Source organism: Asterias rubens, chromosome 9 (genome assembly GCF_902459465.1).
Source record: "Asterias rubens chromosome 9, eAstRub1.3, whole genome shotgun sequence".
Classification (NCBI taxonomy): Eukaryota; Metazoa; Echinodermata; class Asteroidea; order Forcipulatida; family Asteriidae; genus Asterias; species Asterias rubens.
This window is the reverse complement of record NC_047070.1, coordinates 3,797,768-3,819,484: the sequence shown is the minus strand read 5'-3', so window position 1 is coordinate 3,819,484 and position 21,717 is coordinate 3,797,768. Positions and strand designations below refer to the sequence as shown.

The 21,717-nt window shown below is 38.6% G+C and overlaps 2 protein-coding genes across 3 annotated transcripts in view; one reads left to right on the top strand and one right to left on the bottom strand.

The window, feature by feature from the left end:
• Positions 1–361: 361 nt before the first annotated feature.
• Positions 362–2,923, bottom strand: LOC117295027 (tripartite motif-containing protein 3-like). The gene has a single exon (XM_033777588.1). It carries the CDS (start codon positions 2,865–2,867, stop codon positions 759–761), a length of 2,109 nt encoding a protein of 702 aa, XP_033633479.1. The 5' UTR covers positions 2,868–2,923; the 3' UTR covers positions 362–758.
• A 1,622-nt stretch (positions 2,924–4,545) lies between these two features.
• LOC117294456 (disintegrin and metalloproteinase domain-containing protein 12-like) overlaps positions 4,546–21,717 on the top strand; it is a 61,328-nt gene continuing 44,156 nt past the window's right edge. For both annotated transcript variants that reach the window (XM_033776864.1, XM_033776863.1), the window contains exons 1-2: positions 4,546–4,661; positions 11,748–11,863. In XM_033776864.1, the coding sequence (XP_033632755.1) occupies positions 4,562–4,661; positions 11,748–11,863 (216 nt within the window). In that variant the 5' untranslated portion in view covers positions 4,546–4,561. The remainder of the gene's footprint in view (positions 4,662–11,747; positions 11,864–21,717) is intronic.

The following is a 21,717-nucleotide window of genomic DNA, read 5'->3' as shown; positions in this document are numbered from 1 at the left end:
ATTTTTTCTAAGGGTAATGCTTTACCGGTAATTCGTCGTAAAAAATTGTAGAATTATCCACATAAATGGATATGAGTTACTGTTACAATTTGGTAATATTTTTGGTGGGTTTTATGAGTTTTTCAATTCATGTGAAAACCAATATTATTTCCGAATTATTGTGCCCTTTGAAGATTTTTGAAGTTGGTTACCGTTGGGCTTATTGTGAAATCTTTTTGGTTTGGAAAATGAAATCAACCGCGCCCGGGTTCATGGAGCTGACAATTCTGCTTGACAATTTTGTGCCTTATTTTATATATTTTTTGTTTTGTATGCAAGTCGCCAGACATACAAAACAAGGCCTGAAGGTCACTTCAATGTGTGGGCTACAATTACTTTATTCCAGAGGCCGTTGCCACCTACTTCTAGGGCTGAAACAGGGTTACCCCTTTACAGTTTATACATGTGTAGGCTTGGGTATGCAAAACTAATGAGCAGGGTCTGGTCAAAGATAGTGCATGTGATATGGTACTTTGGCTGGAACCTTATTCTGATGTTCTGATAATTTTGTCGTGCTTGATTTGGGTGAATAAGCATTCCATGAGATTGGGCCCAGTTTTTTATAATTAATTTATTCGTGAAACAACATCCAAGTGACATTTTTTTCACCATGCATGGATTGTGTTCCATAAACAACAAACAAAACCCGAGGATGAATATAAGAACTTATTTGAAATGATCTGTTCGTGAATTTTATCTTTTGAAGGAATCTTTTATCCTTAAACCCACCCTCCATATTTGAACACATTGACACAGTGAGTACCAAGGTTTGTGATTACCAACTCCCCAGTAGCCGTGATGGTCATCCCAAGAGGGCCACTTACGCCATCTGCTTCGTTGAGTAGATGTCTGATGAACATCCCTTCCGAGTTGAACAGCTGGACTCGATCCGCGCAGTCCGCCACGATGATGTTGCCGTCCTTGTCAATGCAGACTCCGGTGGGTCCGATGAACTGGCCGTTACCGGAACCACAGGAACCGAAAGTGCGAAGGTGGACTCCCTGAGAGGTGAAGACCTTGATGCAGTGGTTGCAGTGATCGGACACGACGATCTTATCGTTGTGTATCGCAACGTATCGCGGCTCGTTGAACTGGTTATCGGCGTCACCTCGCGATCCGAAATTATTCAAGAGCTTACCCTGTGCATCGTGGACGGTCACACGATGCTTCCCGATATCGGTGACGACCACATGACCATCGTTGGTGATCGCGATTCCGTACGGCTGCTTGAAAATCCCGTTATCTCCAAAGTGCGAGATGTACTTCCCGTAGAGTGTCAACTTCTGAACTCGGTGGTTGTACTCATCGGTGACGTAGATGCAGGGATCATCATCCATCGTGATCGCTGCGTCTAAGGGAAGCTCAAACTGACAGGGTTGGCGACCTCGGTTTCCAAACTTGCACTCAAATTTTCCCTTCCGGTTGTACACCTGTAACCGGTCGTTGTCGCGGTCAACGATCGCTACGTACTCTCCATCGACGCTGGACGCAACTCCGCTCGGCCAGTCGAACTCGCCCGCCTCGTCCGTCTCGTCTTTGAGATGGAAGATGAGTTGGGGTTTGGTGGTGGTCACAACTGGTTTGGAATCAACCACCCTCCTTGGTGATTTTGGAATGGATTCAGAGAGGGAGCTATCGCCTAGCTCTGAGGACTCAATTGAACATATCGATCTGGAATCACCCATTTCGGACATGTCGACAAAAGTCCGGTCCCCGCATCGGATTTCGCCAAGAAGGGGCAAAGGGGTGTCGATCATGTTCTCACTGGCGACAAAGTACAGCTGACTGAGCTGGTCCAATGTCAGGTCTTGCTGGGGTGAGATGTTGGAAAGCCCTTGTAGTCTGTCGATGACCTCATCTTTGATCGACAGGATGTCCAGCTCCGAGCCATGACCCAGTGCCTTCTCTGTGAAGTCGAACCCGCTCAAGAGGTTCTCAAGTCCGGTCTGGAGGCTCTTCCGGTGGGCATTCAGCTGCTTCTTGCGCCCATCACATGCGCGACTCAATTGGTGGGTGAGTTGTTTCTGCTGTTGTCGAAGTTGGCAGATGTAGTCCTCCAATGTCTTGGTGATGATGTACTCTGCCTGGCCCCGGTTGGCCTCAAGATTAGCCTCAGCCTCATCAACGTTTTTCATCGCTTCTTCAAAAGCTGCAATCTTATCCCTGACACCGTGCAGCAAAGTGTCTATTGTGTTCCTGTGTTTCGCAACTTCATCCTTCAAGAAAGTGTGGGAGTGATCTTTATGCTCGACTAGAACACAGTCTCGGCATATGGGTCGGTAACAAGACTCACAGAAAAATCTTACCGTCTCAGAGTTGTGCTTCTCGCAAAAAATGTCTCTCCTCAGAAGTTTCTTGTTCTCCGAGGCCGGCACGGAGATGATGTGGTGCTGGCGGCTAAACCTCGCCAGACGGTGATCATGAGATGGCGCACAGTTGTCACAGAGAAAATCCACACATTCTAAGCATCTGAAACTTGCCTCGGCTGGATCCGCACCGACACATATGGTGCAGACGGCTTTGCGCAGAGGTCCGTCACCCTTCTTAGCCGGCGCAATCTCAGTGAATACGTCAGATAGGTTGAGTATGAAGAAATTATCTTTCAGGCCGCTCACGCCATTTTCTGGGAGTTCCGTCTCCTGTTTGCACATTGGGCACCGGATGGAACGACATCCGGGCGGGATGTACCGCTGGACGCACCCCTCACAGAAGCTGTGAAGACACGGGAGAATTTTGGGCTTGTTGAATCGTTCGAAACAGACTTGGCAGAGGAGAAATTCCTCGCTGATTTGACTGAGAACGGAGAGTTGCGACAGTGAGGCAGCCATGATGAACGGTATTCAATACATTACTTAGTCATGCAGCATCATCATCTCTGCCGCTCCCCGTCCACTGTGCGCTTCGTGTATGCATCACCCAGTGCATCGGCGGCCTTGCATTTTCTAGCGTGATTATGTTGCCGGAAATGAGATGGTTGACGTCATTCGCTAATTATAATTTGTTGTATAGAGGGCGCTCTTTACACTTATTGGTTCGGCTCTACAAATAAAAATAACCCAGTCAGTTTCCCTTGTGGTTTACGTTGATTAGAATAATCTAAAAGCGGCCTAATATTGGTTACATAGAGCATAGAGCAAGAGCATGAAGGTAGAGCTCCCACGAACAAATTAACTACCAACTTGCGCCACCAGAAAAAGAAAACAAAAATGGCAATCAGGCCGCCGGGCCTATGACGAATCTGTGAAATTATTTTTGTAGTTTCGGCTCTACAGTAAGGTTTCAGCAGATCAGAACGAGAATTTTTTTCTTTTAATAATGAGGGCAAAATGCACGCACCCAGTCAATATTCTAGACCCGCCCCAGCCCCCACCCCCCCCCCCTGCGATTGAAAATAATTCCCGACCCTTGCAAGTATTTTTGCTATCATTTTATAATGCGCCAAACAATAAGTCTTAAAATTTAATAGTTTAGGGATGAAGGATGTTCAAGCATAGAAATTAACATAAGACATTGCGGAGTTGATTGAACGGAAAACTTATCATACACATTATACATTCAATGTTTATTACTAGAAATATTACTATAGTAGAGTTTTGTTTTACGTGTGAAAGTTATTTTCTGGCATTCTGGAAGAACCCCCCCCCCCCCCCCCCACCTCCTCCTTCTTCTCCCGATATTGGTAATTCTTTCAAATTGACGGTGGTTTTAGCAGTTCGTTATTTTAAAGAGTATCAATTTAAATTCATCTTTCTTGGAAACTATAGATATACAGATACTGCTGTAAGTGTTACATAAAACGGACCACCCCAATCACGCGGTGGTTAAACTTTTATTGAACTTGTAAATCAATACACATGTAATAATCCATTTGTTATGAATTCCATGAAATCAGCCTTCGTCAATTCACAGTAACGACTACTGCATGCAGAGTACTTCGGATACCGCCCCACCACCTGTGCCGGGGGAAAAAAAATTCACAGCCCATTGAATGACCGAGCATCCTACCTACCTCCATGGACCGAGGGTGGATATTTTAGAGAGAGAAAGTCACAAATTATTGACCACCATTTGATATGTGGTTTTCCCCACATGTTTACCCCCATTATTTCTTACCGGTACTTGTTGTTTGACCCCGTATCATAAGATTTTTAGAATTAACGGTGAAATAAAAATAATTGATTGGCTCTTGAATTTCAATAGCGCCACCACGAGTTCACAATAAGTACTTCAAGGCGTTAGTGTTGTTACAGTTGTTGTCTGATACTGCGTTCTGTGCATGTCAGTGGCACGCGCTGTTAGTGGTGCGTTTAGTTTTGAAAGCACACTCACAACTAACGTCTTGAAGCAAGTATAGCAAATGTCAGCTGTATTTTCTCATCGACTGTATCTAGTCGTGTGTGTGTGCGAAAGGCACATCGCACGTTTATTACATACATGAACTTCAACGAATATACATGTGCAAGAAGGACGAGTACATCGAGTGCAAAAGTGTGTGTGTGGGCTACATCCACTGCCTTCAAAGATGTCGTGGCAACAGTACTGTCCTCCTATTTATCTCATTTTATCTCTGTATTTTCTTCTCCAAACGCAAGGATTGACTATCAATCTTCAAGAGTCAGAAGGTAAGACAACATCAACATGATTTTGAGCATCATTACTTTACAATTGGGGGTCAAATGCAATAAATTATACGTGGTCGCCGAAACTTGTTTTCCGGAGAAGTGGGATGGGTGTATTCAGTTTGGCCGTGTCCGGGTTGTCTGCTGGTCGATTGTGCGCCGTGGGCAGACGGCACGGTTTATTCCCTGCGGCTCGGACCACCAAGGGATTAGTTAGCGATTATAAACCGTTATTTATAAATTCTCAGGGGACCTTTTATCTAAGACACTATTGTATCATCGGAAAAGTTTCCGTATGGCGCCACCACTTTTTCATTCTAAATAAAATAATATAGTATCTAATTTACCTGATTGATATATCCCTTTTTGTAAAAATGAGTGAAAAAGTGGTGGCGCCATACGGAAAGTTATCCAAATATTATAAACAATATACAGCAAATTTATAAATTATGTTGCTAAAAAATTAAGAAGGAATTTAAGGAAGCCAAAATTAAAAATAGGGGAAAATGATTGAATCAATCAATACTGAGACTGATAAAATAGCCATTCTGAGTTTCTTGTTTTGTTAAAAGAAAATTGTATTTTTCATTGCCATGTATTTAATTATTGATGTTGGTAAAAAAAGGGTAGATTAGCATTCTTGGTTGGTAGTAAAATATAAGGTGTAACAATATTTGAATCTGGCACGTTTCATACCTCATCGGGTGAATGTGAATGCGATAAAAATTCTGACATCACAAATTTGTAACAACTTTAAAATTAGCATCTGTTGACTTGTGCTGAACTAAAACTTAAAAAGCAAAACATTCGCTGCGAAAAACAACCCTGTGACGTCAAAATTCGTTTCGCATTCACAGGAAGTAGTTTAAAGGAACACGTTGCCTTTGATCGGACGAGTTGGTCTATGAAAAGCGTTTGAAACCGTTTGTTATGAAATGCATATTGTTAGAAAGATGTTTTAAAAGTAGAATATAATGATCCACACAAGTATCACTCAAAATTGCATGTTTTTCCTTTTATGTCGCAAACTAACACGGTCGGCATAAATGGCCGACCGTGTTTGTCGACGAGGTAAAACGAAAACCACGCAATTTCGAGCCATATTTGTGTAGATCATTGTATTCTACATTTACAACATCTTTCTAACCATATCAAATTTATAACAAACGGTTACAGGACGCTTTTCAAAGACCAACTCGACCGATCCATGGCAACGTGTTCCTTTAATGAACCAGGCTTTTACTTAGGATCTTTTTTGCATGGTCTAGTTTAATAAACTAAGTACTCTGCTAAAAACAACAAAATCCCAAACACCTTTTTTTAATCACATGGCTACTAAACACAACAAAATACACCACGATTTGAGATTTGAATTGACTGCCAATGACAATAAATTGCAACTTGATCAACTGGAGCATACAAACATGTGGTAGGGTGGGGGTTGTGGATAGGTTGTCTACATGTCATATTGATTCAGGCTGTAAACAAACGGTATTAAAGACACTGGACACTAATGGTAATTTTCAAAGACCCCCCCCCCCCAAAATACCCTTGTCACACAAAGTTGTGTGCTTTCAGATGCATGATTTCGAGACCCCAAAATCTAATTCTGAGGAAAACTACTTCTTTCTCGAAAACTACGTTACTTCAGAGGGAGCTGTTTCTCACAATTTTTTATACTATCAAATCAACCATTACTCGTTATCAAGTAAGGGTTTATAAAATGCTAATAATTATTTTGAGTAATTACCAATAGTGTCCACTGCCTTTAATGCATAATGATCAGACCAAGAATTACCCAAACAAAGCAACTATATTTAAAAAAAAAACACCTCAAAATCCAGCAGCATTGGGAATGCCAAAAAGGGGACCAAGTTTTAAGAGCAATCCCTGTAAAAAAAATGGAGACAAATGAACAAAGCTACACCATGGGATTTACTTAGCCAACAAAAACTACACTGACTGACTTATGGTTTTTAATGCAAGTTCCTTTCAGTGCGTGAAGGATTTTGGACAAGTCAAATGGCAAAGCTTTACACAAAAACATAGCTGAATAAATAAAGGGCAATCTGTGACATTATATGTCCTTGTCTGGATTTGAACAATGATGGAGTGTTAAACGCACTCTACTCTGTAATTATACAAAGTCCATACTGTATGTCAGCTCAGTGATGATGTCATTGACTGATTCAGAACACAATAGTTGAGTGTTGTTGTCCTTGAGGACTGGAGGAAGGCTTGTCCTTGCTCAGTAGTTTAAATGTAATGCCTGTAGCAGTGTTTACTGTTGTTGCTGTCATCTGTGTTTACTTTATGAATAAAGTGCTGTTGTTGCTGTCCTCTTCGCCTGGTTGCTTTAATTGCATTTCTTGATTTTTACCAAAAGTAATTGAATAAAAACACATTTTCTTGACAGATTTTGTCTGATGATGTTGTTAATGTTTCCAAACGAAAAAACTTTCACAAAAAGTTTGTTCTAAAACACACATCGGAAAAAAGAACTACATGTTGCTGTTGCAAACTGCTTACCAACCAGAAAGACCTGTGGTATAGTATTCAAAACATAGTTAGCCTGCCGTTTCGACTCCTAAAGACAGTGGACACTATTGGTAGTTGTCAATCAGTCTTCTCATTTGGTGTATTTTAACATGCAAAAAAATAACAAACCTGTGAAAATTTGAACTCAATTGGTCCTGTAAGTTGCGATATAAAGATGAAAGAAAAAACACCCTTGTCACACGAAGTTGTGTGATTTCAGATGCTTGAATTTGAGACCTCAAAATCTAATTCTGAGGTCTCAAAATCAAATTATTGTGAGTAATGGGCCATATTTTTGACCGCGTGAGGGCGCTCTCAATCACTTCCGGGGGTATATTCATTCATACACAAAACAGTTTTTAAAGATTGGAACACATTATAACCACAGACATCTAATCCATCACAGACAATAAGACTTTAAAAGGAGCCGTTATAATCCACCTCTAAAGCAAATTGAAACTACGGCGCAACAAAAGTGACAGAACGCCTATTAATTTGTGCAGGGCGAATCGCGTGTACCCCCGGAAGTGATCAAAATACTATTTATAGCGCCCCCGCGCGGTCAAAAATAAGGGGCATTACCAATAGTGTCCACTGCCTTTAATGACAACACAACAAACATGTAGGTAATTCGTACATCATTGTACACGTACATGTAACATGCGAGTACTATATTTGAACAATGCACACAATACTAAGTTACATTCCTCCATCATGCAAAAAATATTGCACGTGTGGGCTTACATGACAGTGGACATGGCAGATGTGTCAAAGACTGTAAATAATTCATGTTTAGTTTTTAGTTAACTACCCACCACACTTATCAATCACAGATTTGGTTTCCATGTAGTGTAGAACTTTTTTGGATCTTTAAAATTTAGGTTTATTGTTTCCAGTCAAATCAGCTCCCCTAAACCCAGACCTGGGGTCGATTTCACAAAGAGTTAGGACTAGTCCTAACTTTGACATGACTAGTCCTAGGATATTAAAAACGTACGGCTAGTCCTAATTTAGGACGAGCATAGAGCAAGGGGACGAGTAACCTAACTAGAGAAAAGACTACATGTACATGTAGTCTTAAAGGCAGTGGACACTATTGGTAACTCAAAATAATTATTAGCATAACTCACTTTGTAACGAGTAATGGGGAGAGGTTGATAGTATAAAACATTGTGAGAAACGGCTCCCTCTGAAGTGACGTAGTCAAAGATCTGAAAGCACACAACTTCATAATGATTCATTGTTTTTACTTTCATTATTATCTCGCAACTTCGCCGACCAATTGAGCTCAAGTTTTCACAGCTTTGTTATTTTATGCATATGTTGAGATACACCAAGTGAGAAGACTTGTCTTTAACAAATTACCAATAGTGTCCAGTGTCTTTAACTCTTTGCGATATCCACCCCTGGCATCTTTGATTACAAGGGCAAATATGTAGGTCAAGATATCCTTTGACAAGCATCAAGAAAGGATCCTGTTATATATGCCAGTTTAAGTTGTTGTGTTTTGTATTGTGTAATTTACCAAACCTAAACATTGACTTACAAAAAGCATTTCTCAAGGCCTTTTATTCAACAGCTATATTGCCATCGGTTACTTTTTGAACTGTTGTTGCCAAAGGTTTACATGTATATCTCTCTCTTTGTTTAGTTGACGTCATCAATTGCTAATTAATTATTTTTAAAATAGTATATGCATTTAAGACAAAGCAGATTGCTGGCCTCCTCTGTGACTCTGAACAATTGTTATTCTTGTCTTGTAGACAATTGTTTTGGATCCAGTAAAGTTTCTGAGCCCCTGTGTTCTTGTGGAATTACCCAAAATATTTGAGCCATAATAGATTTTTAATTCACTCACTGTAAATTTTGACACACTTAAAACTTAAAACACCCCAAAACAGTAAGACACATTGTACACCTGTGTGATCAATACCTTTATACTTCAATTACTAGTATGAAAATTTGATAAAATAAATACATGCTGGTCATTCATGTACATGTACTCATTTGTTTACTGTACACATACTTGGCAAAGTGGACTGCAGTGTACATCAGTGTATCTCACTGTACAGAGAGAATACATGAATCAATACAGCAAGTCATTAGATGACAAACCCATCCCACATTTCCAGGAAGGCAGTTTGATCACGTAGTGCCCCATGATAGAGCAAGGATTGTATATAACTTGTACTTAATTCATGCATGCTTGGGTAAGCTTTTTCATACAATACAGTTATTTGTTTGCTACTAACTCCAAAGGGGCAAAGTTGTTGTGTGTACTCTTTCATATAAATCCATGCAGCTCAAAATACCTCTGTAAGTCAACATGTGTGTAGTCCTTTACCAAATACCAGTAGACTTTTCAATCTAATGGGTTTTGAGTGACAAAAGTGGTATCTGAATAGTTGACTTGTGCAGGGATGAACTGTAGCAGGAAACTTCACAAGACTGCAGGGCTTGTACAGTGCAGCTCAAAATGTGTACTGGACCAGAATCATGTTTTACAAAACCAGAATTAAAATGAGAAGAAAAGCTTCTCCTGACGATGACTAGAGTAAGCTAGTCGAAACAGTGAGACCAATTCAAGAACTGACTCTGCGGTAGTGCAGTTAATTACGATCCTATAAGCTTAAGTAGTAGTCCTAGCCATCTTTCTATACCTTCCTCTCGGTACAAATGTAGAAGTAAAAAAGCAACTGACAGTTCTTTTTAGAACTGAGAAGTCTCCCGACAATCCGGTAGTAGAAATATAGAAAGACAGTTCTCTAAAGAAAAAACTCTACCTGGCAAGTAGACACAGAAACCTCACCTGATAAAAATTATTTAAAAAAGACAAAACAATATTACTGTTTTTATAATAATTATCTCATTTTGCAGTATTTGTTTTATTTAGAACAGTCATGACAGTTGTAGGCCTACTCCTATTGTATTTGGAGATCAAAAAACTTTGTAAAAAACTGAGTTATTCAAATTTGTTCTTGGATATCTGAATTTTCAGTACTTGGACACACTCGTACTCATTGTCCCAAGTACTCGAACCCGAGAAGTACTCGCCCACCCAACACCCAAGTGCTCGCCAGTACTGGATACTCAACTGCAACACTGATTTTGTCTTGTAATTTTTGCATGTTTTATGTTAGATTGTCGTGTTCAGTGTGAGTGTAATATGCTCAATTGCAGTGTGAACTTTTTGAAACAGTCAAATTCATAGTGAATTATTTGTTTCATATTATTTGCTATGAATGAAAGCAATATTGATTTCAAGGTTATGACGTCATGTCTAAATAAAAGGCGTGGAATGTCGGGTTAGTATTGTAGTTTAATATTCGTAGGTGTGTTTTGGATTTTACTGAGTCAAAAAAAGGGATATCTTAACAATAAAGAATACTTAATTGTTGTTGCACTTTGGTAAAAATGGAAAGTCTTTTTGGACAATCATCAGGCATACTAACCTAAATGTAAACTGAAAAAATATCGCTCACCAGAATATTATCGATGGTGATAACGGTTATTACCAATATTGTAGGTAGAATCGACATGCACACACGCAAGTGTGTAAACACTTGCAATCGTGGACCCTCCTTTGTTTAACTCTTTGTGATAGCAACCGTGGACCACAATGATTTCCTTTGTGATAGCAACCGTGGACCCATTGTCCCTTTTGTTATAATAGGTCCCCGGTTTGAATGTGGATACAAACCCACACACACTCAGTTGCCAACTCTCCCTCTGATTCTGTAAAAAAAAATCCCTGAAAATAAACCAATCTCAAAGCTGTAGACCTAAATGTTAAACTTGCATCGGGGATAAAGAATATAATTTGGGTTTTACCGCACTATATAGACCTACTCAGTACTTTCCCAAGTTCTGTGAAAAAAATCACAAGCATGTGGTTTTATCACCCAAAATTTGAATCTGAGAACACATTCCTCAGATTGAGAAGTGCAATTACGAATTTTCTGCAATGTTTCAAAAAAAGCGACCACCTTTTGAAATGAAATTTTCATGACTAGTTTAATCATTGTTAATTGTATGTTATGTATCTCAATTAATTTAAAACAATCAAAGTTCTTAAAAACCAGTATGTACATTACCTTTAATATGCCTTTTTGTTGTTGTCATTTTTGCTTGCGATCTTGTAAAAAATGTTCTTGTCTAATTAGTCCAGTAAAATTTTTGAGTACCAATACAATCCCCACATTCTTTTGTTTTTACCCAAAATTTAAGCAACTGGCTTTTATGTTTTAGTTTAGGGGCTTGGTTAAGTACGAAAAAAAAATATAGTAAGTACTTGTAACACAATATCATCGATGTCAGAGGGTCTATTGTGTTCAAGAAATGAACGACTGAAGTGTTGGCCTTTTACGAAGCGTCAGACGCCGTACATTTCCGTTGTCCAGAGACCCTTCATAAAAAAAAAAAAGCATCGATTCTTAACTCAACCTTTGGAGAAATGCATCATTGGGTAATATCTCAATATCCTGCTCTGCCCTTTTTATTGTCGTTATCAGAGTGGGTAATATCTCTATTTCCTGTCCTCTTATCTTTCAGAATGGGGCCATTCAGCAGGAAGAGCAAAGCAACTTGGGAAATTAAGAAATTATGACATCACAGAGCCGTACCGGCTGGACGGAAGACAACGCCGTGAAACCCATACCAAAACTGAGGTACATTCATTCATTACCACCAGTGACACTCTCTTAGATTTGTTGTTGTTGTTGTTGTTGTTGTTGTTGTTGTTGTTGTTTTTTAAACAACTGAATTTTTTGAAATAAATTTGTTAGTTGGTTCAAATGTGTCTACTTACATGTAGGCCTACTTGATGTGACTTTTCCTTAAATTTAAATAATCGAAGGTTAACTTAAATTTCAGGTCAATAAAACAAAATTGAAACAAGAATAGATTTTTATTTTTTTAGTTTACATGCCAGTGGAAAGAGATTTTCAGTTGTCTCAATCTGGCCTTTTTACACAGGCCACTTTAAATAAAAACATTGAGATCCAGACCTAAAAAAATAGCAATAATGTTAAAATCACCAGGATTAGCATACAATGTGTGAAAGGATTACTGTTACATACATTAACCTCGAACCCTTGTGCGCTAACGAACCCTTGTGCGCTAACATTATCCACATCAACTGAACATTGTCACGTGCAGAAAAAAAGGTGTTCAGGGAAGGTTTGAACAGTAATACCTTTGACCCCCCATAAAACAAGGGATAAACAATTTGCAAATGTGTGTTTTATGAAGTCATGTGAAAGCTTGTTAAACAGTAGTCTGTTGGCCAATCGCCAGTTAAAACACTTGAGTACCAGGTGAAATTCTCTCCAAGGGTTCATGCTGGCATTTTCGGTGCAGAAAAGCATCTCTGTTTTTATTCCAAATATGGACTAGTGAAAAGGTGGCAGACTTCTGTAAACAAATAAAGACCCACTTGAGCAAAAATTTAAATTTGTGATCTTTGCTGAATTTCATTTGAGGGGATCATCTGAACAAATACATACCCCGCTATAACTAAAAGTGGATGGATTCGACCCTTGTGAAAATACAGTTCCCTTTTGTTGCCATTTTTTCAGAGTAGACACTGTATTAGACTGAAACTTTCACATACATGTGACTTTCACCTGTATTATCTTTTTGATTATTTTGCCATATATATCAGCCAAGGTGTAGCGAGACCACTTTTAGTGGTGGGCAATAAATCAAATTTGGAAGTCTACCGATGGCAAAGGGATCAGCAAAATTGTGTTATGCTACCAAGAGAGCGTTGAATGGCCTTTTGATTGTGTTCTTTCTCTGTGACATTTGATTCTCCTCATCATTAGCTGTTTCTCAGATCAATGCAAAATGGACAATATTTGAAATCTGTGCTGGGCAGCATAATGTATTTTTCTCAAGAGTGCTGGGCAAAAATTGTGAGTCCTGGGCAGGCCCGCCCAGGACTGCCCACCGGTGGCTACAATACTGATATCAGCATTACTTTGAAAAAAAAATATCAATTTATCGAAGGAGAGTTAGAGTGAACTCTATTGGAAAAACCTTGTGTTCACTGATTGAATGCTTTTACCCAGGCACTTGAAGTAGGCCATAACTTGAAGTGGCATCATCACCATGGTGAACATTTTCAATCTCTTCAGATATTTGACAGTAACCTCGGTGTCAACTGCATTTCCTTCCTCTGTGGTTTCAGGTGACAGCTCCTGACTGCTTCTTTATCTTGCGTTTTGTCTTTTAAAGGGAAAGTGTATGTTTGGTAATCACTCTTAAAATTAATGGTGGAAAAAACTTTTGGTTAGAAGCCTACATTTACAGCAATGTTTGATAGAAAGCATTTTGAGAAATATTTCACCTCGAAGTTATGTGGTTGTAAAAATCTATCAGTTTTTATGTCCCAAATTTGAAACTGAGAAGCGTTACTGCAGTCACACTTGTCAGATTACTCTCTAGAGTGAAAAACACCACTCTTGTCATTTCGAGTTGTCCCTCGTATGGCTCTTTAAAAAGAGTGGTGGTTATTTCACTCTTTTAAAGGGGTTTCATTCCAAGACAGAGTGAAAAATCGCTTAAAAAAAGATGCAAACTTCAATCTAAAAGAGTGGAAGACCACTTCAAAAAGAGTTGTCCCTCAAATGGCTCTTCAAGGAGTGCTTTTTCACTCTAGAGTATGTATTCTTAAATTAGGAATTATTCTGTCTACCTTTTATGTTGAAATGAAATTTTCAGGCTAGTTTTATTGTAGGCCCCTAATGTCAACACAGAATCCAATGGTTCCAAAAACCAAAGGCATCCTCCTGCCTTTTAAGGCACTGGACACTTTTGATTATTCTCAAAGACCAGTATTCTCACTTAATGTATCCCAACATGAATAAAATAACAAACCTGTGAAATATTTAAAATTTTGACTCAATTGGTAATTGAAGTTGCAAGAGAATATGAAAGAAAGGATACCATTATTGTAAATACTTGTGTGCTTTCAGATGCATAATTAAAAGGCTTTAGGTTTGAAGTCTTTTTAATATTTGAGTGCGAAATTGCCATTTTTTTCAAAAACTTCAAAACATAGGGAGCAGTTTCCCACTATGATTTAACAGCTCTCAATTGCTCGTTGCCAAGTAAAAAAAAATTGCTAGCAATTATTTTGAGTAATTACCGATACTGTCCAGTGCCTTTAAACTGGACCTCTTCAACTCCCCTTCAATGTTTATCTCACAAGGATGTGACTCTGTCTGACCCCAGAGCCCCAGGGCTGTTCTGACACCTCAAGAAAGTGTTCCATCATCGTCCATTTGAATATCTTTTACATTCAGTCCGTGATTCTATCAAGTCCATCAGGAGTCCTTTTATAGAACATTTTTTTTTTTTTTTTTTTCGACTAGCGAGGCCTCCCTCAAGTTCATAAACATCTGGGTTTTTTGCTCATAAAAAATGCGAGGGATTGTACATTTGCTGTTTATGATGCAGTCTAAATTAAAGAGATGGTACATCATTCTTACTATTTTAGTAGGCTTGCATCTCTTTTTTTTAATGAATTAATGATTTGAAAGCGATCTTCTTTCAAGAACTATAAAAAAAACATGTGGACAGTTAATTTTTATTAGGTCTACCTAAAAAACAAAATTATGTTTGTAAAGTATATTATGATTTTTTTTTCTCTCCACAAATTCAATAAAATTACACATACAAAAAGAGAAACACTAAGTAAAGTCTAAAGACAAAACTAGACTGGGGAGGAAACAATTTTTTTTCCTAACACCTAAAGGTTCAGATTGCCTGTGAAGTGTATAGGCTACGTGTACATGTACACGTACACTACAAAATAAACATTAATTCATTATTATTAGCATTTTTACCTCCATGGTATTAGGTTAGGGCCTTAATAGTGGTGTTTGTTTGGCTTTGTGTTGAAATACAGACTATACAAAAAAACAACACAACATAACCTAGTTAATGTAGTTGAGCCTGGAATTTCCTCTTGGATAGAGCAATGGACCCTTCCCATGAAATATGCTTAAATTACATTCACGCATGCGTACAGACCCTGTTGGTTGGCAAACGCCTTAGAGTTGTGCACTAAGCAGACGCGCAATCGCGTCTGGGTGACGCACCCATTACCCATGTACAAAACAGCGCGATGTTCCCTCAATTTGCCAACCAAAACGTTAGTGCGCACGCGCTATGTGCAATTTCAGATTTCATGGGAAGGGTCTATTGGCTATTTCCATTCTATAATAGGGGCAATTCCTTCAGAAAATCTTAATGCTACCGGATAAGCATAATAAGAGAGAAAATGTAAATATCTGTTCTGCTTACCAACCTAAAGGGTCTACATGTATGGCATTTCATCATCAAGGAAGGAAGACTCTGCCATTTACTACTTTTGCATTAGTTTAAAAAATAAATGCTTTGTATAATCATTTCTTTGCATATATTTTTGTTTTGGAAAGGGCAGCGCATTTCAGACAATCGTTGATCTCAAACTAATTGAACCAGAATGTAGTACTAGGTTTAAATGTTTGTCAGTTTGTCAGCACAATGCTGATTGTATGAAATCATATCTTTATTATTCTAACTATGAACAACTTTGTAACGAGACTTTGATAATGTGCGACGGCAAGCTTAGCTATTATAGATGATTTGTACAGCCTTCAAAATTTCCCGGAGAGTCATTTGTTGACAAGAAAATTCTGAAATTCTGGATTCCCCATGATGGTCTATTGGAATTTGATGAACGATGGTGAAAGTCATCATACTGTACATGTGAACATTGATCAAACCCTTAACATGATGACAGGGCTCGATATTATTGAGAGAAAAATCCACAAGACAGTAGGGCCTGTATTACTGGACCAAAATTATTATGACAAGATCCGAATCAAACAAAAACAAAACGGGTATCTCCAAAGTTTAAACCAGGCATTATATTCAATCCTACTTTTAGGCTGATCACCGTTTGTTTGGCCTTTGGGAAAATCAGATAAAGTGTCTGAATGTCTATTAAAGGGTGTATGTACTTTTTGTAGGACAAAAAAAACACAGTTTCTACAGATTTACACTAAACTTACACAGTTTGAAGATAATGATAGTAGAAAGCTTCCCTGAAAATATTATGTGCTGAGGTGCTGTAGTTTTTGGGAAAACAATGTCATGAAAATAATTTTGGTCTCATATGAGACCAAAATTATTTTAAGCATTTACAAACGTATTTTCATGACATTGTTTTACTCATTTCTCAAAAACTACAGCACCTCAGTAAGTAATATTTGAAGGGAAGCTTTCCACTATCATTATCTTCAAACCCTGTGAGTTTAATGTAAATCTCAGAAAAATTTAGAAAAAGTGCCCAAATCCTTTAAACCCTACACTATCATTATCAAGAACAAGTAGTGATACCGAAAAACTTTCCTATGTCGTCAATAGGTGTCCAGTGCTTCTACTGAGGAAGTTTTTATGGTCATTAGTTGTTGGAGTAATTACCAAAGGTACCTCCCTGAGGTAATGTGCATTCCTTGAATGTTCCCCAAGGAAACAAAGTTTTAGGTGAAAAAGCTTTCAGTGTAGCTGGCCCAATGATTCGGAACAATCTCCCTACTGTCATTTGGGAGTCTGTTACTCTATCTACATTATAAAGTTATAAAGACTCTGCTTTCAAGTGCGCTATGATCTTGATGGAATATTATGTTATAATTTTTTAATTTTTTTTTTAATGCAAGTTCCCCCAAAACAAGGCTTAAAGCCACTCTAGGTTAAGAGCTACAAGGAAGAAAACATAGAAATGTAGTAACTCAGTAGAGCTGAAGGTAGGAATTGATATTCCTCTTAAAAGTTGGCAGATCAACGGATGAAGGGAAACATGCACCAGGCAAGGAGTTCCAAAGAGATGCAGTACGAGGGAATAAGCTACTGCATTAGTGTCTTACATAAAAAAATCTCAAAACGCTGGTAATTCCTTTACCAAACTCTGGGATAAAGTCAATTTTGACTACCCTGATACTAAATTCCATAATCTCCTTATCTATCCTCTTTATCAACCAACAAGGATGTGGAATTGTCACAATACGTGACGTGTATTTCCTGGAAGTTGGCACTGGTTTGTAGGGCACTGCACCCGAGCAGTGACACACTTCAGTGCAGAGCAGGAAGGGCTGTGTCGTCAGCCTTCTACATCCGTGGTCCTTTCTCTCTGGTTCTAACAAGGTTTTTAAAAATTTCTGATGGGACTTCTCTCAGGGTTCTTTGAGCCCAATTTCATAAATCCTGGACGATAAGCAAAAAACACTTGCTACATCTAAGCAATGAAAAGTATTGCTTAACTGAAACAAGCCCAAATTACATTAAGTTAACATTGTTGTGGCTGTTGTCCCACTCGATTTTTGCTTCAAGCAAAGAAGTTTGTCAAGCAGTAATTTCTGCTTAACAGCTTTATGAAATTGGGCCCAGGTTCTCAGTCACTTGATACCAATCTGAACCAGAAAGGATGTCCCACTTGGTGGAGAGGGTCATCGTGGGTTGAACAATCACTCTAGACCCTGATCACTTGTATCTCTGAACCTCTGTGGCTTCCTGACCCAGGTTCAGGACACCCTTTGCTGAGGGTCGTTGAGGCTTGAGGATGTGCTGTATAAATGACTCTGTCGTGGAGTTCATCAAATTGTTCATCAATTTAGAAAAAAGAGAAACCCTCAGAGAGGGCCATTGAAACAAGTTTCTGAACCTCAGAAATGTTGGGTCTGGTCGGTTTAAGCACATCCTGTGTCCTTGCTTAGACCTGTCAACCCAGAAAGGACAACCCCATTCTGAGAGGGTCAATGGAGGGTTAATGAAGGACTCTCGGACTTGTATTGGAAAGAGACTTTGAACTTTTACCACAGGGTTTTGAGAGAACTGTGACCCTCTTGTCATGCTTAAATCCAAGTCTTCCGTAAAATAAGTATGTGTTTTTTTAATGCAATTGAATCCAAGAAAAGGGACACTACTACACTCAAAATTACAGAGTTAAATCCAACACTTGCATGAGTTCGGTGAGTGACTACACTTTGAAAGTGTTGGATCCAGCGTTTTGTTTGTTAAATCTAGCATTTAATTTTTTTTTATCCAACGCAAAAAGTGTTAGTTCGACAATTTAAGTGTTATTTCAACATTTCTCAAAAAAAATTCCTTTGAATTGTTGGATCAGCTTTTTAAACATAAAACTGGTGCTTAAATTGTTGACCGAATACTTCAAAATGCTAGATTTAACATATAAAATGCTGGATTGAACATTTTCAAAGTGTAGTCACTCACTGAACTCATGCCATTGTTGGATTCAACTCTGTAGTTTTTAAAGTGTACGAGAATGGTTATGTCCCAATGTACGTGTTCTACTCGGGGTTCTCCCCAGGAATTTTCAAGGGTGGCATTCGGACCTAAATTAGGGCATCTGGCCAAAGAACGCATGCCGTCGATTTCACCAAACTCTTTCGAACTTAGGATTAATCTTAGGACTTAGGACGGGTTCAATTCCGTATCCAAATACGTAGGACGCATTGAACTCATCCTAAGTTAGGAGGGGTTACTCGTCCTAACTCGAGTTAGGATTGATCCTAGCGTTTCGTGAAATCGTCTGCTGAATTGATTGTTTTCTCCTTTGTGTTTATCTTGGTTTTAAAAACCTCCCATGCAATCTTGGGTATTCTAAATGGGTTTATCTTGATGATAAATAAAACAATATTAACAATAGTAATTGTTTACATATTTTTGTACTTGCCGCAATCATGCATATTATCTGCATTATTTTTTTGCCTTTTTGTTCCCTTTTAAAAAATGTATGAAAAACACAGTCTAGTTTGATTTTAGCGGCACACTGCTTTGCTGGTTCATTATGCAAACCAACATGTTCCCCCCCCCCCTCTATTTTCTCGGTCGCCCGTCAGTAGATTGCCTGCTGCTGACAGAGAAGCTTAAAAGAAATGTCACACTAGGACTACAAACTCTGGGGAGTTTTGCTCGTCTAACGTTTTCGGTTGGATGGTGAAGAGGGAGAGGGGTTCGGGCAGGCTTGCTCTATATTTTAAAATATTTCAGACTGATGGAAAAATAACAGATCTTGGCCCAATTTCATAGATCTGCTTAGTGAAACAAAAAAACACCTCAGAACAAACAAAATTTTGCAGACCAAAATTGGGATTACCAGCCAAACTACCGTGTTACACATGTTTAATTTGTGACTGGTTTTCTGCTAGCATAAAGTTGCTAAGCAGTTTTTATGAAAATTGGTCCTGTGCCCAATTTCACAGAGCTGCTTGTAACAAAATCTTACGGTCCACTATTTTGCAACACCAGTGTTTTTTTTTAGTGTTTTTTTTAGAACCATCAACTACAAAAGAGGGAGAGAGAGAAAGGATGGGGAGAGAGTGTTACAATAGTGTCACTCTAAACCATAGTTGCTCTACCATTGTGTTTTATATTTTCCCCATCACCTTGATTTTCACAATCAGGGATCCTTTCATGTAAATTGATTTTGATCACATGATCATGCTGTATGTTTTGATTTAAATTTATATAGTCGATTCATCACCATATGCTCCATGTCCCTTTTCATTTCTTCCGGGCGGTTGTTGTAAATGTAAACCTCGACCGAGACGATGGCTCGGTGTTCATTGATGGCGTACATGGTAAATAATGCATGCTGTGTACTCAGTGAGGCGTGTCTGCTTAATTGTAGCGTGACGATCAGCTTTGATTATTTCGCAGTTTTGTAATGATGGACTTCGGAAGGGAAAGGCACACACGTGAATCATTGGTGTACTTGAAGATAGTGTTTATTGTGAAGACAGTCTGAGTGTACTCATCAGGGGTTTCCCTTCGGAGATCCCTGCTATACGTGTTTGGATTGTGTGAATGATCGTGGCTCGTGGGCTCAAACCATTTGGCGAACTTAGAAATAATGTCTCTTTGGGTTTTTACCACAATACACGGGGTTCTCCTTAGGATTTTTAAAAATTGTTTTTGTCCTAACTTGTAGTTTTGTATTAAGTCTGTAACCCTCCTGCATTATAACATCCAGTAAGGTTCTGGGTCTAGAATAATTGGGAACCCAGGACTTGAAGTTATTTTTCAGGAATTTTCACAGTCGCCAAATATCCCTGCTGTATGAGCATAGGGCCTTCTGTATTTTGTGTGTTTGGTTTGAAGTATGCCATACTTACATTGTACTAACACACATCCATAGGACTGTTTTATCAATTTCCATGCATATATGTTGTATATTTTCTACAAATGTGATAATGGTACATTATGGCATGTTATGTATTTCCTCTAATAATATGAGTCATGCCTACATCTTCCTGAGGTTGTTCTCCTTATCTCTGACCAATGACCCACTGTCGCCCATCCCTGGTGGAATGGCAGACAGGCAAACCAGAAACAATGCTTCTGGTTTGCCAATGTTTGGTAACCTCAACCCACATTTGCTGATTAAAGGAATGTTACAGAATTGGTAAAAAACAAAATCATGAAGATCACAGATTTACATCAAACTTACACGGCCTAATGATGATGATTGTAGAAAACATTCCCTGAAATATTTCTGTCTGCAATGTCACATTTGATGAGAAATAACTTATCTAGTTTTGCGTTTGGAGTTAATCGCTCAGTGAGCGGTTTTATTCTTCTTTTTTGCATCGATGTCATGCAAAATATGTAATCGGTTTTTCACTATTTTCTCGTGACCCAGTAGGCTGATCGCTCTCAAACTTCTCCAGGTTTGTCAGTTTATGTTTGTGACGGATCACATTAAGTGCTTACACTGCCAGCAAATGTTTTGTAGTAAAACCAAATCTGTAATGTTCCTTTAAGGTGGAATTCGGAGACTTAATAAGAGCATGGAGCATGATAAGAGGAATCCATTTTCAGAAATTGTAGAGCTGACAAAATAGTAACAGTGTTCATGCTTTTTTTTATCAACCATTGACCCAATTCACCTGACGTCATCATCAGAATAATCTTGGATGCGCCATTTTGGTGGTCAATGTCACTGTGCGATATTTAGTGAGTTGCGCATTTTAGGCGACGCAGCGTTTACACGTAAACCTATTGACCACTAAAATGGTGAGCGTGGCACAGTCGCTGCAAGTGACGTCTGTGCAGGGGATCAATAGGCTATATCAAATCAGAAATAACAAACCTGTGAAAAAAGCCATAATCTCTATTTTCAAATATTTAGCTTTTCATATTTTCATCTTGGGACAAACTGCAAATGCAAGAGCGTATTTGTGTCATGAAATGTGTTTCCAAGAAATGTTGTTATAGCATTTTTTTCAACATGGGCAAGTTTTGTCATCAATACACAATGTTGAGTGTTCTTTTAAAAAATTTTAGTTTTAGAATCCTTGACTAAAAAGTCTGTTCTACATCATCAGAAGGTTTTTTTGTCTGCAATCTTCCAAAATACTTGCCATTTCTCTTAGAAGAAATGATTTTTTTTAGTCCTTGAAATGCCAGTATGACCACACTCTCTAAACTTCAGTGGACCCTTTTAATGACT